General features: G+C 42.3%; 1 protein-coding gene across 3 annotated transcripts in view; it reads right to left on the bottom strand.

Annotated features, from left to right (window-relative positions):
* The window catches only part of LOC120224258 (sodium/calcium exchanger 1), a 317659-nt gene that overhangs the window by 40419 nt on the left and 256405 nt on the right, over window positions 1-20835 (bottom strand). For all 3 annotated transcript variants that reach the window (XM_039222495.1, XM_039222493.1, XM_039222494.1), the window contains 2 exons: window positions 17763-17893; window positions 13784-13883 (listed from right to left, as the gene is read on the bottom strand). In XM_039222495.1, coding sequence (XP_039078426.1) covers window positions 13784-13883; window positions 17763-17893 — 231 coding nt within the window. The remainder of the gene's footprint in view (window positions 1-13783; window positions 13884-17762; window positions 17894-20835) is intronic.

The raw sequence follows: 20835 nt of genomic DNA, 5'->3' as shown, positions 1-20835 counted from the left end.
TGCCTCACATGCAGAGCAGGATAAAAAGACCGTCTGGATTCTCTTAAGATACTGCTGTGATCTAACTGGGAGTTCAGGTTCACTTACTGAGTGCTTACTCCCATGCACATGAGTAAACATACACATCCCACCTAATCTTCATCTTTCTAGCAATCTGGTCATGGAGGTATTATGTTCTCCATTTTAAAGATGAAACCAAGCCTCGAAGAGTTTAAGTGACTTGCTTATGAAATCTGAACCTCTTTCCACTACTTCACTGAAATTAACTTGACCCAAAGTTTCCAGTGGAAAAATTCTCTGTGGTTTGTCCAGCAGAAATCCAATCTGATAAAATCTAAACTCATTAAAATATTCTCCTTAAATACTCCTAAAATACTCTTCTTAAAATAACCCTCTGTGTACATTATGTATAAAATACAGAATGCTCTTTTGGGGAATGGATGGATGGCTCTAGTTTCTTCTTCTGCAAGAATTTCCCTTTCGTCTTAGGGAAAATCCTCTATTGGTGATTTATATTGGCCCTGTTGAGAAGCGGGATCCTTTTCATTCTGGTGGCAAACATCTATCTCTCCGCATCGCAAACAGAAGGAAGGCAGCTTTTCAGGAGCTGTTCCCCACCCTCAGCACCCCCTGCCCCCTGCCTGCCTTCCTGGTCTCAGGATCACTTGACGAGCCTTTGTTCTGATCTCGAGGTTTGTGAGTTGAAATGCTGGCAAAGTGGCGATGTACGCTTAGTATCTAAAATTTGAATCATGGCTTTGGTTCACACAATACAAAGTGATTGCAGTTACTCAGCACCCCTCATCTGCTTGCCCATGTTTCCTTCTCTCTGTTGTGACTTTCAGCAAGACCCCCGTAAATAGGCCCGCCACTGACAACAAAGGGACTTCGTGAAGTGATTTACGTGTTGCTGGGCACAGATTCTCCACGCGCTTCAGTTTCCACTCCTGAATATTGAGGCTAGCCATGACTAATTTACTCCTTAGTGATGAGGGAGCATAAGGCAGGCGGAGGGCAAAGCACAAGCTAGCACGCCCCCCACCGCCAGGTGGCATGTGTGTGACACTCCTCAGGCACTCCTGGCTGCCCAAGAACAAAGGAAGGGCGAAAACAAATGGTTAACAGAGATCAGCCATGCAAGACTTGAGTCTCCACCAGTTTACAAACACCTGAGCAAATTATAAGAAAAAGGCAATCTTACCAGTAAGATAAATAAACAAGAAACCTGTAGACTCCGTTTCCTGGAGCCCCAACATCACTCCTCCATAGTGATGTGGGGAACAAAGGCGAGAAGGAAATGGCACGTAAAATTAAATTTCCTTATAACCTGCAGCCCATTGACAAATATTTGAGGCAAATAAAGAGTATAACATTTCTCCAGTAACTATCGTCTTAATGTCGATGCTTTGCCGGAGGGAAAAACAACCTTAGCTTGACAATGCCTAGCCCTCCTGCATCCTGTGTCTTCTTTGGCATATGAAAATCCCTTCAGAAACTATCTCTTGACTTTATCTCCCCCAACTCCATAGTATATAACCAGTCACTCTCCTAACCCCAGTTCAGCTCTTTATGCCCATGGGTCTGTCCCCATGCTTTAATAAAATCACCTTTTTAACACTAAGGAAGTTTCAAGAATTCTTTCTTGGCTGTCATCTCTGAACCCCCACCATTCCTAAACCCCATCATTAGTGCTGATGAAATGGAATTTTTATTTTATTTTTTAATTTTTTTTAATGTTGTATTTATTTCTGAGAGAGAGAGAGAGAAAGAGAGAGAAAGCATGAGCAAGGGAGGGTCACAGAGAGAGGGAGATACAGAATCTGAAACAGGCTCCAGGCTCTGAGCTGGCTGTCAGCACAGAGCCCGACACGGGGCTTGAACCCAAGAACCAAGAGATCATGACCTGAGCTGAAGTTGGACGCTTAACCAACTAAGCCACCCAGGCGCCCTGATAAATGGTATTTTTAAAAGAAGCTATATGCTTCTGTGTAGTGAAATCTGCTTTGGATGGGAGGATTAGCTCATTTAGATGGAGCATATCTATTCCCTCACTGTTCATGTATGCTTTTCTTTTTTTAATGTTTATCTATTTTTGAGAGAGAGAGAGAGAGCATGAGCAGGGCGGGAGCAGAGAGAAGGAGACACAGAATCTGAAGCAGGCTCCAGGCTCTGAGCGGTCAGCACAGGGCCCGACGCGGGGCTCAAACTCACAAACTGTGAGATCATGACCTGAGCTGAAGTTGGACGCTGAACTGATTGAGCAACCCAGGTGTCCCTTTTCTTTCTTTTTCTTTAACGTTTATTTTTGAGATAGTGATGTACACTTTTCTTAAGGGGTAGGCTGGTTACAGTGGATGCTGACAATCAAATTTGTCAGCCAGAGGCATTTTACTTTTCCATAAATAATAATCCCAATGGAGCTGTGGTGAGGGTTTTCTTCAATATAAAACCATCTTAAAAATATCTCTTTCCCTCCCATTACCTGTAAGTCTGTGGCCCGTTTTGTTTTTTGTTTTTTGTTTTTTTTAATCTGGTTAAAGCATGGAACAAATGCATTTAAATATATGGGTCGGAACTCTAAAAATATTTTAAATCCCTGTTTTGTACGCAAGTCTAGGCTGAACCCCTAACCTGGACCAGTATCTGTAGTCAATCTTTAAAGGGAATAGGGTGGTTGAAAGAGTGACTTTATTTGTGCCATTCATTTTTTTTTCAGTGAATATTTAGTAATAACTTATGTGTCAGGGAGATTTCTAGGCATTGGAAATATAGACAAATAAAACTCCCAGAACTTCCACTCTGACCAGGAGAGATAGATAGCAATCAAATAAAACCAATGAACAAACCTCGTAATTTCAGATACTGATATGGGCTAGGAAGACAGTGAAGTCAAGTAGTGTAGTAGTGTGAGAAGTAAGGGAGATGATTCATTTTCAGAAATATCAAAACTGTGCTGTCTAGTTAACAATAGGTTTCCACCATAATGGAAAGAAATAGGAACCCCCTCCCCCAACGATGGAGTCCCAAACCCTTGGACATACTAGTTTTTGGTCTTTTCCCCCTCTTTGTTTCATGGGCCAATTTTCACAGGCTTTGCAATAAGCACACCCCAAAGAACAAAGGAGGGACTGCAAGTCTCTGAGTCATCTCAGGGAATGTACATTTGTTCCAATCAGACTACTTTGTGCCTTACAAGGGCATAGGTGACATCCAGGTAAGGCTGTAACCTCTGTATTACTCAGTCAATGAGGAATCAGGGGAGGGACTTGTATGCTGGGAGATAAATTATCTGCTGTAACTACCCTGAGTGCGCCTGTCCATCAGATACCTACTTTTGCAAGAAGGTTGATTAAACCCTAGCTTCACTGGGCTCCGAGTCTCCACATCTCCGCATCCCTCCTTTGACTGGGTCACTGGGCTTATTTCTCACACTAGTGACAGGTGGTTGAGAAACTCCTCTGAAGAGGTGACCTGGGAGCTGATACATTAATGGTGAGAACATCCAGACAGAAGGAAAGCCTTTCTTGTGTGTGTGTGGGGGGGGGCAGGTTGTGCAAAGGCCCTGAGGCAAGAGCATAGTGTGAAGAACAGGAATAAGCCTATGGCCTACAGGCATTAAACTCTGGAGTCACAAGTGTGACAAGATGGGAGGATTGAGTCTGGAATCAGAACCTGTAGGTCAGGGTCTGAATCCCAACTTCTGTTTCCGCATCTCATAAATGGGTTCATGGATATATACTGTACAGGGTTGCTGTGCGGCATGTGTGAACAGGAAACTGTCCACCAACAGTGAGACCATTCACTCATTCAGTGCTGCAGAGGTGTTGGCTCAGGAAAGTTTTGGTCTTTGCTTTGTCTGATCCTAAAGTATCACATTGTCAAGAGGCTCAGGGGTCCTTAGGTAAGATCGGGGGACAGGCATGGATAGAATACGTACTAAAGGGTTGGTCCTACAAATGCAAACTACAGAAGAAAAACGAGAGCCATACTATAAAGTTTGGGAAGGGTCAACAATTCTAAAACAGGCTCTGTGTGACCTTGGATGAAACATTTTCCCTCTCTGTTCTTGGTTTCTTGTTTATCAACATAAGGGCAGTCAGAATAGCTGATCAGTCAGCTCCTTTTTAGTGCTGGGCTAGATTCCATTCTAAGATGCTCTCACAGCGCAGAAGACACAACACCCAGACAGACATGTTCAGACCACGGCAAGATGGGAGAGCCAAACGGGGTGGGGGAGGGGGGTGTCAACACCTGTTGGTTCAGGTAAGTGGCTTTTGGTCGCAGGAATCAGAATGACATGGTCTTTACCAAGACAGCAGATGGAACAGCAAGAATTCATGCTGCAAGTCACTTTTAGGAGGTTGCCCTCTGCCTTTGGGATGTGTGTATATGGTGGTGGTGGCTATGTTTTCTCCTCCTTCCACCACTTTGGGTGATGCCGAAATGGTTCCCCCACTGAAAAGAGTGCATGGAGGCTCTCGCCTAGGGATGCAAAGCCCTCCGTGCCTCTTGCATTGATTTGTAAGCAGCCACTAGAAGAACTGTATTCACATCTCAGCAGCGGACTCCAACAAAGAGCTACTGGATTCAGTGATGGAGCATTGTTTGTAGAGCTGAGCTGCTGCCTCTCCAGACAAAAGCTGCATCAGAGACGTGACTTCAGGCTTACAAATAAGAGCGCTGAATCATTCTGGAACCCTTCAGCGCAGTGTTTTCCTCAAGATTTTGTAATAAGCAATTTAAGAGAAAAACAGCTCAACAGGCCAATATTCTTTTCAGAAATATCAGCTAAAGCATATCCAAGGGCCAGAGGATAATTGCTTCTTTCTCCCACCCTCTCACACTCCCTCCCCTGTGTAGCTGGCCTGCGTCTTTCCAAAACAGGGTCGAAGCTACCTGATTCAACATTTTATCCTGCCACCACTGACATTTTTAAGTTAATACTCTAGATTTGCTTTGCCTAACCTACCCATATGGCCCCAAATAGTTTTCTCTCTACAACTTTCTGTAACCCTTTCTTCCTCATGCCCTGTGCCTTTCCTCTTTCTTAGATAGGATCAGGATTATCAGCTAAATACCAGTAAAATTCGACTAAGAAAACTGACAGAAAAAGCCATTTTAAATATAGATTTGCTCATCCAATTTGCAACATACAAAAATAATATTTTATGCATGCAAATACATGCATATGAGTATCTGCATGTACTGTGTATTTATATTTATTATATATGAATTACATATTGCTGAAAATTTTTGAAACATGGCAAATGCCTGTATGAGAGTCTGTATGTATTTATATAGATTTTCTTCTAGATCAGACATAGGTGAATAATATAGTGAGAGCAGGCTTTTAATCCAGTTTCATGTGGATTGAAAAACATTGATTCACACATAAATTCATTCATTCTTTTCTACAAATACATATCATTGCTTAACATTGTCCTAAGTGCTAGAAAAGTAATGGTCAACAGGAGAGATCTGCTGTTATTTAAAACTAAAAAGGATTTTAGTTTAGACTCTTACTACTTCTAAGAGGATCTGAGCGGATCTGTACCTACTAATAGAGCATAACATACATTAAGATAAAATAGGACACAAATCTCCAAAGAAAGCATAAATAAAGGATACTTCCAGACACCTGAATTGAGTGAATTTTGATCAGTTGGGGGAGAAAAATCAAGGAAGCTTTCTGACAGCCAGAGCAAATAAGGAGACATCGAATTATACAGTTATGATTTTCTAACTGCAGAAGTGATAAAAATTAATTTGCTGGGAAAATAAAATTTCTTTAAAGTAGGAATTTATCATGTTTTCTTTATAGTGAGTGACATTATGAATTATTCTAAGGAAAGATAAAAGAATACTTTTTAAATATTATACTTTAAAGATAAAAATTAAAACTATAACTAAATTATAATTCAGTGAGGGGAGTTTTGAAAAGGACTCTGATAGGAAGTTAAAGAAGCTTTACTTTCTTAATATCTAATTCAAAGCAAGGAAGAGCAGTTACTGAATTTAGTTAATGTGACCATCAGACGGTGTGTCTTAAGCATTACATGTCTTAAGTGAGCTTCAGTCAAGTTGGTATAATTACCCAATTTATCTAAGTGTACTGTAAGGCAGATATTCTACTTGATTAAAGTCAAAGCCCTAAACTTCAAGCAGTGGGACCAGGGAAACCAAGCTGACATTTACTGCTGAAAATGAAGGGTCCATCAGAGGACCCTTTATATTTCCGTGTTCCAGAGGTTGAGGTCACCTATTCCAATCCCCTAATTTCACAAGTGATGTTAAAGGACTTGCCTGGCTCTTTGATCATTTGAACTTACATCTCCAAAGAAGTCAAAGATTCCAACATATAATTTTTACACGAAGTGGTTTGTCACCCAGGTTACGTACACTTTCTATCACAATGCTCGTGAATGTTTTAGCTGTATACTAGAACAAGGAATGAAAACCAAGTTGGATGTCAGCAGTGTGTTCACCTCTCCTGTTAGAGTTTAAAATAATTGCTATTCCGATTAGTTTGAGCCTGTTGGTGATGCAGAGCATGAAAAACATACCTGAATTATTAATTCTGTTTTGTTTCCAAAGACCTGACATGATTTCTAGCAGTAGATACAAATACAATTCCAAGATCACAAAAAGAATTTTGAAGCGTTTCTGGGTTCCTCATTTGGGATTAACCATGCAGTGACTGATACTGTCCATTTCCACAGCTGGTATTCTTTCTGGTCCTTCTTCACCTCTGTCCAGTGCTTGCAAACTCACTTCCAAACACTTAACATCACTCACCATGTATAACCGAGAGTAAAGGACTCATCAACTTTGTTCTTTTTTCTTGCATTAACTCATTTGAAATCTCGCCACTTAAGACCTGAGTGAAAACTGTAGGAAGTATGGCTCACTTGGGTGACTCAGCCAGATAAGCGTCTCAACTCTTGATTTCCGCTCAGGTCACGATCTCACAGTTGGGGAGACCGAGCCCTTCATCAGGCTCTGCGCTGACAGCATGGAGCTTGCTTGGGATTCTCTCTCTCTCCCTCTCTCTCTGCCCCTCTCCTCTTGTTCTCTTCTTCTCTCTCTCTCTCTCTCAAAATAAATAAATAAGCCTTAAAAAGTTTTTAAAAATTGTAGGAGGGACACCCAGGGTTGCACTAAAAGCTTATCAGCTTTGGACTCAAAACAATGGGGTTTCCTATTCTAGCTGGCTACTTGCTAGTTGTGCAACCCTAACTAAACATGTTATATAAGCACCCTCAGGACTGTCAATTCACACACACACACGATACTTACCTCAGGGTACAGCTGTGAGGATTAGAAATAATATAGAGCATTCGCCATGTAGTAGACAACTAATAAACGATAACACTATTGAAGCAGAACGTGAGCCACAATTTCATACATAGGTATTGGATAGACTTTCTTTAAGGCCGTTGTACCTATTTTTTATGCAACCAGCACACCTTTGTTCATTAAATGAAAAAGGTCAGCTTATGATTTTTAAGTAAAGCATAATTAAGAATCTGTATAGTCACACAAGAAGCAGGGCAAAATGAAAACTGCCAGTCTCTCTCTCTCTCTCCCCCCTTCCTTATTCCTTCCTTTCTTTTGATGGCCTTATAGTTATGCCGAGGCTCTACCAAACTTGACCCAGAAGATTTTTTTAAACTGCTCTAACAGGATTTTCAAATGACCCAGGGTTAACACAGTAAGTAATGAGAGTATCTCTTCCTTGATGGTGTTCAATAATAGAAGAGGGGCCAGCATTATTCCTGCTTAGACTAGATTACATGGCAATTCCATGGAACCCATTTGAGGCACCATTTTTATTATTTAGGCCTATGGAGTGGGTCTGTCTTCAAGTTGACAGTATTCCCAAGTGAATTATTGTCTGGGGCACCATAGAGTTGACAGTTTTTGCTATGAAATAATTCATCTTAATTGAGAACACTTATTTCTCCACATAGCATGCATGGATGATGAACTGATGATGGAAGTGTCCCCCACACCGAACTCATTTCCACAATGGCTTGGTAGGCTTTGGGAGAGCATGCCCTCCTTAAGGAGTTGAAGTCGGGTCTCTGGTTGTAATCTACTGTGAAGTGGAGTGAGTGTAGACAGGCCAGCCACATCCACCAGCCTGGCCTAGTTTTGAATGTCTGTCCTACAGATTTCACAGACATTTCTGATTTCCCCTTAAGGAGCAGGAAGAAAATTCGGCACTTTCAAAGCATCATTTCTCTTAGACTCTTTGAAGCTACACTTTAAAGATCATCTTCCCATCCCTTTCCTTTTGGAAGAAGAGATGTGGACTATATACTGTTACTGTGTAGAACAGCTAACTTAAGCAAGCTGGGTGGGTGGGAAGAGTGTAAGTTTCCATCACCGAAATCAGGTGGTCCATGAAACACAATGCTGTCAGGGATGCTGTAACATGATACTGTCTGCTGACAGAACTCCCAAATTTCAGTACTGGATGGGATCTTAGAACTTGTCTAGTCCAACCCTCTCATTCTGCTGCTGCTGAAACTAACATTCAGAAAGGTTAAACACCTTGTCAAGGTTTTATAACTGGTAAGACACAGAACCAAGACCACAATAAGGCTTTTCCTTCTTTCGCCACTTTGGGATGTTCCTTCATTATGAGGATGCCAGTAGGTACTGTGTCAAATATGCAAACTCTGTCAAAATTAGTAAAGGAATTTCAGAAAAATCCTTAGTGCTGGGTCCCTAAAATTACCAGGTAAAAGAGAGGACAGCATGTTGACTTTCTTTAAAAAAAGGTCACAAATTACGAGGCAGGAGAAGTCTATGGATGCATGTAGGCAAACAAATGCTTCTCCTTCTTTAGGGAACTGCCTGGTGTATACTCCCTATGGGCCTATGAACTAGGCTTAGGGAGACTTAACGAATATTATGGAAAGAAACCCTTCGTATTTTAAGCTGTGGCTCAATTATCCAAATGAATAAAGATACATGCTGTGTAAGATACATGTGCATGTCTCTGTGTGTGTGTTGTGTGTATTTGTGTCTGCACATGTCTGTGTGTCTCTGTTCATGTATGTGCACACACATACATATTGGATATATGTATCACAGATCATATGTGTTCCATATGTGTATCCTTGTGTGTGTGCACGGGCACAAACTCAGTCTCCAGGTACAGCAAGTGACTGTACTCTTCACTCTGGAGAGAATCCTGAGCTGACCTGTATCCTGGTGCCGCCATTTATCAGCTTTGCTTTCTTGAGCGAGTTATGTTGCTTTTCTCAATCTGTTTTTTACCTATAAATGGTGTGCCTGATACTTACTACAAAAGGGACAGTGGTTTTTAGTCACTTAGCCATTTTAGTAATTAAACTGAACTGACTGTATTCACACAAAATTTGGTTATCTTTCCTTGTGGACTCTTCCACAAGATTTGTCTCCCAAACAACCAACTCTGGTATCTAAATGGATAGACAGCCCTCATGAAAATATGAATTGCCTTCAGTAATCCTTACAGCAACTCCGTGAGTGAGGAGCAGTTATCTCTGCTTTACGTTTGAGGGAACAGAGATTTAGAGGGGAGCTAATCTGCCCAGAGTCACCCAGAGAATTTCTGGAGGTCTGGGACACAAACCCACATCTGACTCCAAAGCTGGGCTTGCGGCCACTCTCCTCCACCTCACCACGGCCCAAGACTGCTGTGAAGAACAACAATATGGAGGTTGTGGGGTTGGTGGCACTGGCATCTGGTTCTCGTCACCCAGCTAGTGTTTGCCATCTTCCTTGACATATGTTTCTCCTCCTCATTATCCCAGCTGGTACACATTTTCTTAAGGTCAACCCTCCATTCTGCCTGGATGGAGACACTGGGAAGAAGGAGGACATGGGGACGATTCGTACTGGACACGCAGTGAGTGCTAGCCTCTGTCTAAGGGCATCTGTCTGATGACACATCTTAGAAGCACCCGACAGCCACTTCACTTCTTCACGCCACTGCTCCTGGTATTCTACCCAGGAAGGAATGGAAGGACCACCACGGGGACGTGACTGTTTAGTCCTTCCCTCATCTCTGGAGTCTCATGAATCCTTGAACATTAGACTCTAAGAACTTGGTTCCCAGACACAGTAAGTTCATGGGAGGCCCAGGTACTGAGCTATCAAGTGCAAGAAAAGCAGAACAAACAGACTGCCAGAGGATTACCTCGAAACTAATTTAAACATAATCAGTGAGAAACAGCACTAAAATCCTATTTCCAAAATTATTATTTTTGTTTAGCAAGATAGATAGACTTAATTTTGCACAGAAAATTGCATAGGAAAATGCGTTTCTGTAGAGCCATTTAAAAGCAATTTAATATTTTTAATAAGGCAAACGGTTCTGATTCTCAACTCTTTGGCCATGAAATCTTAAAATCCAATGAAAGTCTGTTTTCAATACCGCCTTACAAATTTTATTGTCCATTTAACAACCAAAGAACATTAACAGTCTTTAGACACCTAAATTTAATCATAATGACAAATACTGAGCTTTCTAACTGCCCTTCATGTAATTTAGTGCCAATAAAATATGGGTTTGCTTTGCTGATATTTTGTCTCAAAATTGTAAATAAGGTCAGTTTACCCAGCGGCCTGCAAATTTCTGAGCAATTTTGTGTTATTCCCAAGTAGTCATTTAGCAACATAAAGGACGGCACGCTGAATGACAAATAAGAACACTTGAGAGGTTTTGTATTTCATTCATTAACAACAAAGGATCTGAGCAGGATTGGGTCCCCTCAGAGTGCTGAAACTGTGGCACCAAGAGAGGGGACGAGACCAGAGTCCCTCAAGGAGACAAAGGTGGGGAGCAACTTTTCTCATTTTGAAACCTCTCTTAAGGGTAGTAGACAGCCCACTGGACGAGTATTTGGTAGACTGGCACTCTGAGCACTGTTCCAAAGCCATTTGCCTCACCAAGGCTCAGATTCTAGAAGATCAGGGTAATCGTAATACCTATCATATATGATATTGAGAGGATTTAATTCAAGATTATATACGAAAGTGTCTGCAAACCACATACGCCCCTTTAAAGTAGGGAAGCATTAGCATCTTTAAAAAAAATTTTTTTTAATGTTTTATCTATTTCTGAGAGAGAGAAAGACAGCGTGAGCAGGGGAGGGTCAGAGAGAGAGGGAGATACAGAATCTGAAACAGGCTCCAGGCTCTGAGCTAGCCGGCAGCGCAGAGCCCGATGCAGGGCTCGAACCCACTAACCGTGAGATCATGACCTGAGCCAAAGTCGGATGCTCAATGGACTGAGCCACCCACGCACCCTAGCATTAGTATCTTGATAGTTGGTTCGCTATATACCTGTTCTGACCAGGATAACAACTTTGGTCTTGTGCATGGCATAATCTCTCTCACTGTTCTAAGCTACCTTTTTACCACTCCCAAGGACTGGTCATAAAATGTTTGCTCTGATCCCTGCAAATTACAAAAATGTGTGAATAAATGAACACAAGGCCACTCCACTGCTAGACAAGAAAAATGCATGGCTGATGTGTCTGTTGAGGGTGTCTTCTTGGTCACAGTCAAAGTACAGCTCTTCCATATATTTCCCATTTCTCTCCACGGCTTTGTCATTCTCCGTGGTACAAACTCATCACCAAACACACACTTGATTGTCCTGTTTGCCTTATTTCCTATCTCCTTCAGTAGAATGTAAGCGCCACTTGGGCACGGATATTTGTTTCCTGCACTGTCCTATCTCTTAAACCAAGAACAATGGAAATGTAGAGAAATGCATTCATGATGTCCAGCTTGTGACCATTATGTAAATGCTCATATATCTGCAGCCAAAGGAAATCTGGGAACCATTGGGAATGGTTCATTAAAGTTTATGCTGCTTTTACTGTTCTTAATGTTTCGATTCTGATGCATCAAAGCCCATAAAACAATTTCATTATTTTTAATGTGTTCAACTGGCCTCATCAGCAATTTCTTATTCAAGCCATTTTCGTCCTTTTAGTTTTTGTCTCCATGAAGAGGAGAGACTAGCTCATGCCTCAGATACTAATGTTCCATTTAAAGAAAAACATAAGCCATAATGAGCAAGTGATATAGACTGTGCCCCCCACCCCCAAATTCATATGTTGAAACCCAATCCCCAATATGATGGTATTAGAAGGTGGGGTCTTTGGGAAGTGATTAGGCTATGAGGATAAAGCCCTTATAAAGAAGACCCCAGGGGTCCCTGAGTGACTCAGTCAGTTAAGTGTCTAACTCCTGATTTTGACTCAGGTCAAGATCTCATGGTTCATGAGTTCAAGCCCTTTATCAGGCTCTGTGCTTACAGTGTGGAGCCTGCTTGGGATTCTCTCTCTCCCTCTCTCTGCCCTTCCCTTGCTCTCTCTCTCTCTCTCTCTCTCTCTCTCTCTCTCTGTCTCTCAAAATAAATAAGTAAACTTAAAAAACAATAAAAAATAAAAAGATCCCTGAGAAATCTCTTGCCTGTTCCTCAGTGTCAGGACAAGTGAGGAGACAGTGTGAAGTTTCTGTGTGAAACAGGAAGCAAGCCTCACCAAATCTGCCAGTGCCTTGATCTTGGGCTTCTCAGGCCCCTGAACTGTGAGCTTGTTTATAAGCTACCCAGTCTCTGGTATTTGGTAAAGGCAGCCCGAGGGGACTAAGACAGGGAGTTTTCCCCTCCCCTGAGGAGAATTTGCAGGTCAATTCCAAATCTAGTCTCCAAGCATTTTCCCACTACTTAATGTTCATAAGTTTCCTTTATTTACTCAATTGCCAGAAACCAAAGTGTGATTATAAACAGCATTAATCATAAAGAGGCACAAAAATTCTACCACCCTCTGTTCCCACAGAAGTTCGGAGTTCTGTCAAAATAATTATATGGCAGATTGGAAAGAGGGGGCTGTGTTAGCAGTCACGACCTAACTGCCAGTGATGTTGGTTCCATACTTTTCAGTGGGATCACTATTTAGAACATTCTAGTTTTGTTCAGTAGCTGCACCAGTAGAAGATGAACCTGTGGAGAATCCTAAAGAGAAAGAACCAGTAGAGATGGAACAGAAGAATTAAGGGGGGAAAATCCCACAGTGGTGTTGCTTTCATGAATCTTGGAGAGGGACTTTCCTCCATCTTTATACAACCAGACAGTGGACAAGGTTTGCGAATCCAGGAAAAAGATGTTTCTTTCTATATTTAATTCCTTGGATCTCTGACTCCTTGAGTTTGAAAACAACTCCATTTTGGTAGGATTTTCCTAAATAAGACTGTACTTGACTTATACAGGGAGAAACAGAATGTGATTGTATTTGTACTTCTAGAGAAGTGCAAACGCTTATCTGTTAGACATGGTTGAAGAGAGTGTAAAATGACAGAGACGATAGTGATAAAGTGTCTTAATGTCACCTTGTGCCACCTAGCATTTTGCTCCTTCCTTAGTGACCTTCGTTTGGCCACTTCTGCTTTAGGGAATTTTCCAGACAAAGCCTTGTGACTGGCTGGCTGTGAATTAGTCACAAATTTCTTAAAAGTCTTTATGTTTATCTTATCTATTTCCAGAAAGAAAGACATAATGTAGATGGAGAAGAATGCCATGTTTGAAGACATTTGCTTCACCTAGAAAGTCTAAGTAAGTCTCTGAAATGTGCAGGTATGCCACCGATACATTTATTTCTCTTCTAATTTTACCCTGGAAGTTTGCTGACGCTTTGTGATACACCAAGAGGTGACAGTAGGAAAAGCAAGCTCAGCGTGGGCTGTTGTCATACAACATGTAGAGAAAGGTACTCACCAGCACTCACTGTGATGGCTTCAATAAACTGCTCTCTCCAGCTGTTTGTCCCCACCACGAGGGCTAAGTTTGTCTTCTTAATAAGTTTGTCCACGGTACTCTAGAAGGGTCAGAAAGAATAAGATAACTGCTGGGTTGGTTAAAGCCTTGGGAAATCCAAGACCTTGTTGATTTTGAAACCCCAGGGTTACACAAAGGGTAGGGGCTGTTAGGCTCAGAACAACAGTATTGATATCAAACACTGTTATGATTATGCAAACAAGCACAGCCCTCGCCTGGAACCCTTCAGAAGTTGAGATTGCTTCACAGCAAATTCGAGCCTCTTTCACTGCCTAATGGCCAGTGAAGAATGGCCTCAGTATTTAGAAGAGCAGACGTTTCAGAAGCCCATCGCTTCCCCTTGAATGCTTTATGAACTTGCTTCTTTCCTGGCTTCATCTGTAGTGTGCTGTCTATAACTGAATTAGTATATGGCCTGCTCAGCATTACATATTTTTGAAGAGCGAGAATTGGCAGATAGATTATGAAACTAAAAACTGTTATTATTGTGCTTTTGTTTATCAGTGAAATGCAGCCAGACAGCAGAGCCCCATGATTGCTGCTGCAGTATCATCAATAAATGGATTTTTTCTGTGGCTACTGATTTTGTCAGCCTGGCCGTTGTTAGAGAATTCGTTCTAACTCTACTTCTGTACAAGAAAAAGCGAGACAAGAAAAGTTTAATTTGTATGGTTTAGGGCACATTGCAATTGACATTGTACTAAATTTCCCCCTCTGCTACTTTTCTCTTTAGACTTCTTTTTCTCTCTTAGGCTTTTTTTTTTTTTTAAGCACTTGGCTTTCTACAATTAGCACTCTCCAGCTTTCTAAATGTCAGTTAAGGTAACAACAGGAACAGCCAAACGTTCACAGGAAAACTAAGCAGGCAGATGCACCCAAAGCACTACCACAAGTCATAGCAACTACAGGGAGAAGGGTCACTTCCAGGTCACGAGGCTACACTGCCCAGAGAGACTACCGCATTGACTAGTTTACCACACATCCGCACTTACTGTCAGAGCATCCTCGAATCCCCACTAATTGCAGAGAGGCAGAAAACACATATTATTTGTCTTAGGTCAACATCTGTACATGTTTAATGCAAAGCATGTGAACTGACTATGGTTTGTGAGCAAGAGAGAGAGAAAGCAAGTTATAAGCTAACCAGGAGTAAAGAAAATGAGACCTGAGCAGCCTTGTACAGAAGGCCAGAGCTCAATCAGAATGTCAAGTGTGCTATTTTAGCGAGAGTCATCTGAACATGGAGATGATAATAAGCATGAAAGGGCCCATCTCCAACTGGCCTACTGTATATTTTCAACATCGTTCTTTGCTAGATGTTTTCCTTAGGGTGGTGACCTTTCCTCACTAGCCTGGTGTCTAGAACTGCTAGTGCCCTTGATAACCACTGTCACCGTCACTGCTCTTGGCCACAGTAACTTCAAGCACATGACAGGCATGTCTTTTCTCTCTGGGCTCAGGCCCATTTTATCAAGCACACTGAGTGTCTTGGCTGATGCCAATTCACAGTTCTGTGTATGATATAATAAGAAATGACTTTGACTTTTCCTAAATGTAATGGAAACTTGGAGAAGGTCTCTCCAAAGGAGCCCTCTGTTCTGATGCCAAGGTAGAGAATCCCATCACCTTGGAGATAAACAGTTAAAGAGATAAACTGCTGTAATCATTAAACACACAGACTTGCCTCAAGAACTCTCTCTAAAGAACAAAGTTTTAAAATACATGAAAGTTAAAATTTGTGTGTATGAAAAACCCAGGGTAGATTATAAACTTTAATTCACCTTGACTCTTGGGAAGTATGGGATGGCCTGGTTCTTCTGAGGATTTAATTTGCATATTTGTCCTCCCTTGATCCATGGGAGGAGGGGGCATTAAGTAAGATGAATTTGAACTCTTCACTGCACTAGACCCGTAGGCTATTGTCATAACCTCACCATCAGCAGTGGGTGTCAGGAAGCCAAACCCTTAGTCACAAAATGGTAAACGGGAACCCGGTGGGCTGAGTGGGACACTCTGAGGTATAACCCAGATCTGGGTCTTTAAGAGTTCTAAGAGTTCTGAATAAGTTCTTTAAAAACAGCTTTGGCCAAAAAAACATAAATTTCTTAAAAGAATAACATTATGTCAATATTGATATTCGAGGGTCCTTCAGGAACATGCCCTCAGTCTCCCTTTCCTGTTCATAGTAACTACTGATGAACTTTGAGGAGATGGGAGGAAATAGCCTATGGAAGCTATTCTAGAAAGACAAGAACCCTGAACAAGTGGACTTATGTAAAGAGACCGGGTGACTTTCAAATGTCCAAGTCATTGGAATGGTTACAAGAGAAAGCTTTGGACCCAAGAAAGCTTTGCTGCCTGGAAGACTGTGCCTGGCCATCTCCAATCCAATGCTTCCTACAGAGAGTTTCTGTGACTGCTCTTCTTAGTCTTGGGTGCATGGAAGGTGAAGGCAGGCTGTCCCATAAAGGAGAGAGCATATAATTATTCCCCAAGAGAGCCCTGGAGGGTTGGGAGGCAAACTTGCACAGAAATGCCAAGTAGGGGAATCTCTACTCTAGCAGGTGCACCAGGCTCACTGATTCCAGGTGGAAAGAGGGGGCATGAGGAAGAGTGAGGTTGGCGACATCTGGACCGACTGGTCCGTGGAAATGGACAGTCTGAGATATCTGTACCCATGGAATCAGGGGGAACCTGTGTGTGTATGTCAGTCAGCAGGTTCTAGATCAAACAACAGGTGAGCTCTGATACTTGGGGTCTACCTAGAGAGCACCGGTCCCAATGTTTACCCCTGCTCCTCCTTTGCATGGGAATGGGTGAAAGAAACAGATTTGCAGCAGCCCAAAGGGGAATGTTTAATTGCATTTTTTATCTTTAAAAAATTCCACTTTAGTTGCAAAAGATATTTTTCCTTCTACTTGTCCCCTATCAGGCGCCTCAATTTGTGAACTAATTAAAAAAAAATTAATGGATCCAGCTAAAGGAAAAGAGGCCAGTACTATGAAACATCGACAGAAAATACTGAGGCTTCTAAGTTCCTGGCCTGATTCTCCCTTTTGGGATCCTCATTCTGGTTTTCCAAACAGGAGCAGAGTCTGCCTTTGAAAAATAATTGGGGAAAAGACAGCTGCACTCTGGGTCTGTAGTTCTGGAAAACCAGAGAATGAGGTTCCTTTTCATGCCCCACTCTAGAATTCGTGGGTGGCTCTCATGGCGTCTTCTCAGCTGTCAGGGCTGTGTGGACGAGGAGGGATGGTAGGTGGGGTAGGGACCAAGGGAGCCTCTAAAATGGACAGCAAGTTTCACCTCAAAATTCTAAGCTCACCCTAAAGCCCATCCGCTTAACTTAATGACTTCGTCATCCAGAGAACCAGGAATCCAATTTTATCTGCTCAGTTGTAAGCTCTCTGGTTATAGGCACTATATACCTTCAGTAAGTTGACTGTGCTAAAATGTCCCAGGATCTGAAGAGGAAGGCTAATTATAAATGAGAACTTGTCAATGGGATGGATGTTTTATAGGAAGAGCTTCCCCTTCCCCCTCCAAAACCAAAGCCTCCTAACTGTCAGCAGTGTGAATGGTTTGCTTCTAATGGGTTTGTTTGCATCTTCAGATAGAGCTGGTTTCCTCCACACATAACAATCTCTTGGAATCCACCTTTGCTTCTTGCTCTCTCCTCAGATAGCATCTTCCCTTTGGTGCACCTCTGACCCTGTGCAGTGACAGATGCCACACACTGGCCCCTGGTTCTGATACTGTTCAGTTTGCAGGACCTCTAGGTTCCCTACCTCTCTAATTCCAGTTCTGCTCCGAGAAACCTCACAGTTAATGAGCCAGTTGCTGAGATTGCCGACACTATGGACAGTCTTGGTCCCTAGATGGGCCTGGCCTCCCCCGTGGGCAGTGTCCATGAGCATACCTTGAATTCATAGGATTCTTCAATGATCACTTCCAGCTTGGTGTGTTCTCCGAGAACGGGGCGCCCCATTTCTGCAATGCGCCTCTCCTCTTCCTCTTTACTGGTCAGCGGCTGCTTGTCATCATATTCCTCTGTGAAAGGGAAGGGCAATAAATTGAGCCCTGTGCTCAATTCTCTTTGGAAATCGCTGGGTTCTGCTACAAGAAAACCGAGAAGGAAGGAAGCCCTAATGACCTACTAAAAGTCCCTTGGGGAAGATCATAAGGCTGGCGGGGAGAATTGCTGGCCTGACAGGCAGCACATCACTGTTAACAGCAAGTGACTATAATGACCCACAACCTGAGCACAAGCCAAAGTGCAGATCAGGAAAGGAGCTGGTCGGGGCAGATCACTGGGAAATACTCTGCCTGCGTGGTATCAGCTAAGGGACTCACCCAGCTGTCCCCTGTGATGCTGGTTCCCCTGGCTGTTTTTATACATTCCTCTAGCAGGTGACCAAAGGAACCACAATGAAAAGTGCTAGAATGACACAAGGGATGGAGGAATTGGGCCTCCTCCTCTCCACTTTCTAGAGACAACAGAAAAATGCCCCAGTGCCACCAAATTAGCTGAAGAGAAATTTTGATCTTAGCCAGAGCTCCTGTTGCAAGTTAAGAAGCAAACCATCCAGTCCATGTTTCACAAAGATGCCTATGCTCTAGTGCTTCCTCTCTGTGGTGCAAAGTTGAGATTTGTTAGGAAGATCTGGACCACATTCATCTTAAAGTAAACAGGGAGGGCAAAGGTGAAGCCTTGGGAGTTAATACTACTCACCATGTGAGCGTGATTATTTCCAGAACCACTATGTAGCTTACGCTCCAGGAGAGGCTGGTGGGTGTTAAGAAAATGTTAATGGACTTGAGAGTCCATTAATGAGGGGAAGCTCACAGTTGGCTCCTCTCTGTGTGAAGGTCATTAGGATAAATCTCAGACTGAAAAGGCCACGCACATGGCAAACACCATTCCTGTACTCACTCTACCTCCTTGTCCTTCAGGCCCAGGATGCGGAAACAAGACAGGCTACTTCCCGTGAGAGTCAAGTCAAGTGTACCTCATCTCCAAGGAAGTAGTATGAGTGGTATGGAAAAGACCTCAGCCCTGATGCCTTTGCTTCTAGAACTTTCCTGGCAAACTGCTTGCTGTAGGAATCTCTTGACTGAGGAAACACGAGAAAGGGAGGGACTTCTAGCCCAGTCTTCTTGCCTTTTGTATTTATATAGGCATCAGCTTCTGCAGGAGTCCATACCTCTCATTCCTTCCAAAGGCATGGTTTCCCTCTGGTGAGGACATTGCTGTGGTGGTTCCATTTGATACTCTAGCAAATTCTGTAGAGAATCAGTTCCTTGGCCAGTTCACTGCTAGAGCACAGAGCAGATGGGCTAGGAGTACTGCTAGCATTTTAAATACCAAGTGTCAAAACCAACCCAGTGCAGAAGCAGGATGTAGCATATTAATGCTTTAGTACGTATTCAGTAGTGTCTTCCTAAAAGGATATTTTAGAATCTGCTTTTCTATCCCTAATTCTTACATGGCCACAATGAAATTAGATGGAGACTAAAACATAAGTGATTTTGGACTGGCCAGAAACTGCTAAATGTTAAGAGATGCAAAGGAGAAGTGCAAGGAGATTAATTTTAACTGCAGAAGTAGTAGTGTTTTTATAGTAGGCTTGGGAAGTTATGACCCAAGAAAAGGCAAAAAGTTCCAACTGGTGTCCTCCAGATTTGCCCTTGAAATTATGTGTGTGTAGTCAAGGCAGTGGTCGGCTGAGATATATGATATCCAATCTACCCAGTGCTCAAATCAATATTTTGATTCCCTGCTTTCTGATCCTTGAACCCAGGATAATGTTATGGGTAGTTTTCATGGCCGCAGTTTCTTTTAGTATCTTTGTTCAAAACCATGGCTGCCCATGGATGTCTTAGAGACTTACAGCAAATAAACATTATTTTTCCAGAAGAACAGCCAGCATTATTATTTGAATTGCAAAGCCATGGAGAGAGAATATTTATTATGGCTTCCTTTTCTGTAGTTTACTTGTACATGTCAAATTGCTTTAAATGTAGAAAACTGGGGAAATTACAAGAGAAAGGTGATGTGGTAGCATTGTTTAATGCCACATTTCACAAACATGAAATTATTTGGAACATGGCATTAAATAAATGGACATGGTAGTAAATGAAATCAAATCACAATGATTAAAAAGGTTATTTATTTCCTTTCTAGTCATCTTTCCATTCTTCTGATCAGGATGAAATGCTTAGTTTGGTGCTATTATATCTGTAACTAGTTCCTGACATATGCTCTATGCATATAAAGATCCTTTGTTGTTCACTTGAGAAATGAGGCACAGAGGTGGGAAGACTTCAAATGCAGCAAGGTAAGGGATGAGGGATCAGGGTGAGGAAGCAGCTTGCTCTGTCTAAAGGTGTCAGGGAAGCCTTCAGGAAAGAGGAAATATTTGAAATTGGCCTTGGAATTTGCAGGGAAGCTTGCCAGGCGAAGTTGGTGGTAAGGTTGGCTAGGTGGTGGTATAGTAAGAAGGGGGCATTCCAGGCAGACAGAAGTCCAAGCACCAAGGCATAATGTCATGGGAGAGTCAGGGCTATTTTCATTTAATAAATGTCATGAACATTTAAGAGGGAATTCTATGTGATGGAGAGGAGGCAGCTAGATACATCCTAGTGTTGCTCTAAGATGATACTGATAAATTAGCATCTTAGTGGTGCAGAGTTTTGATACTGGCAAATACCGATCTATTTTTTAAAAAGTGTCTCCTCTCTTTGGGGCACCTGGGTGGCACAGTTGATTAAGCGTCTGACTCTCAGTTTTGGTTCAGGTCATGAATTCGAGCCCTGCATCAGGCTCTGTGTGGACAGTGGGGAGCCTGCTTGGTATTCAATCTCTCTCTCTCTCTCTCTCTCTGCCCCTCCCCTGCTCATGCTGTTCCTGTCTCTCTCAAAATAAAATGAATAAACTTAAAAAAAGTGTCCTCTCTTAAGATATCTTTTATTGATTGGGGGAAACAGTTTAA

Source organism: Hyaena hyaena, unplaced genomic scaffold, assembly GCF_003009895.1.
Source record: "Hyaena hyaena isolate Hyena2069 unplaced genomic scaffold, ASM300989v1 scaffold_1142, whole genome shotgun sequence".
In the NCBI taxonomy this organism is placed as follows: Eukaryota; Metazoa; Chordata; class Mammalia; order Carnivora; family Hyaenidae; genus Hyaena; species Hyaena hyaena.
Note: the sequence above shows the minus strand (reverse complement) of the source record. Positions and strands in the feature narration are given on the sequence as shown.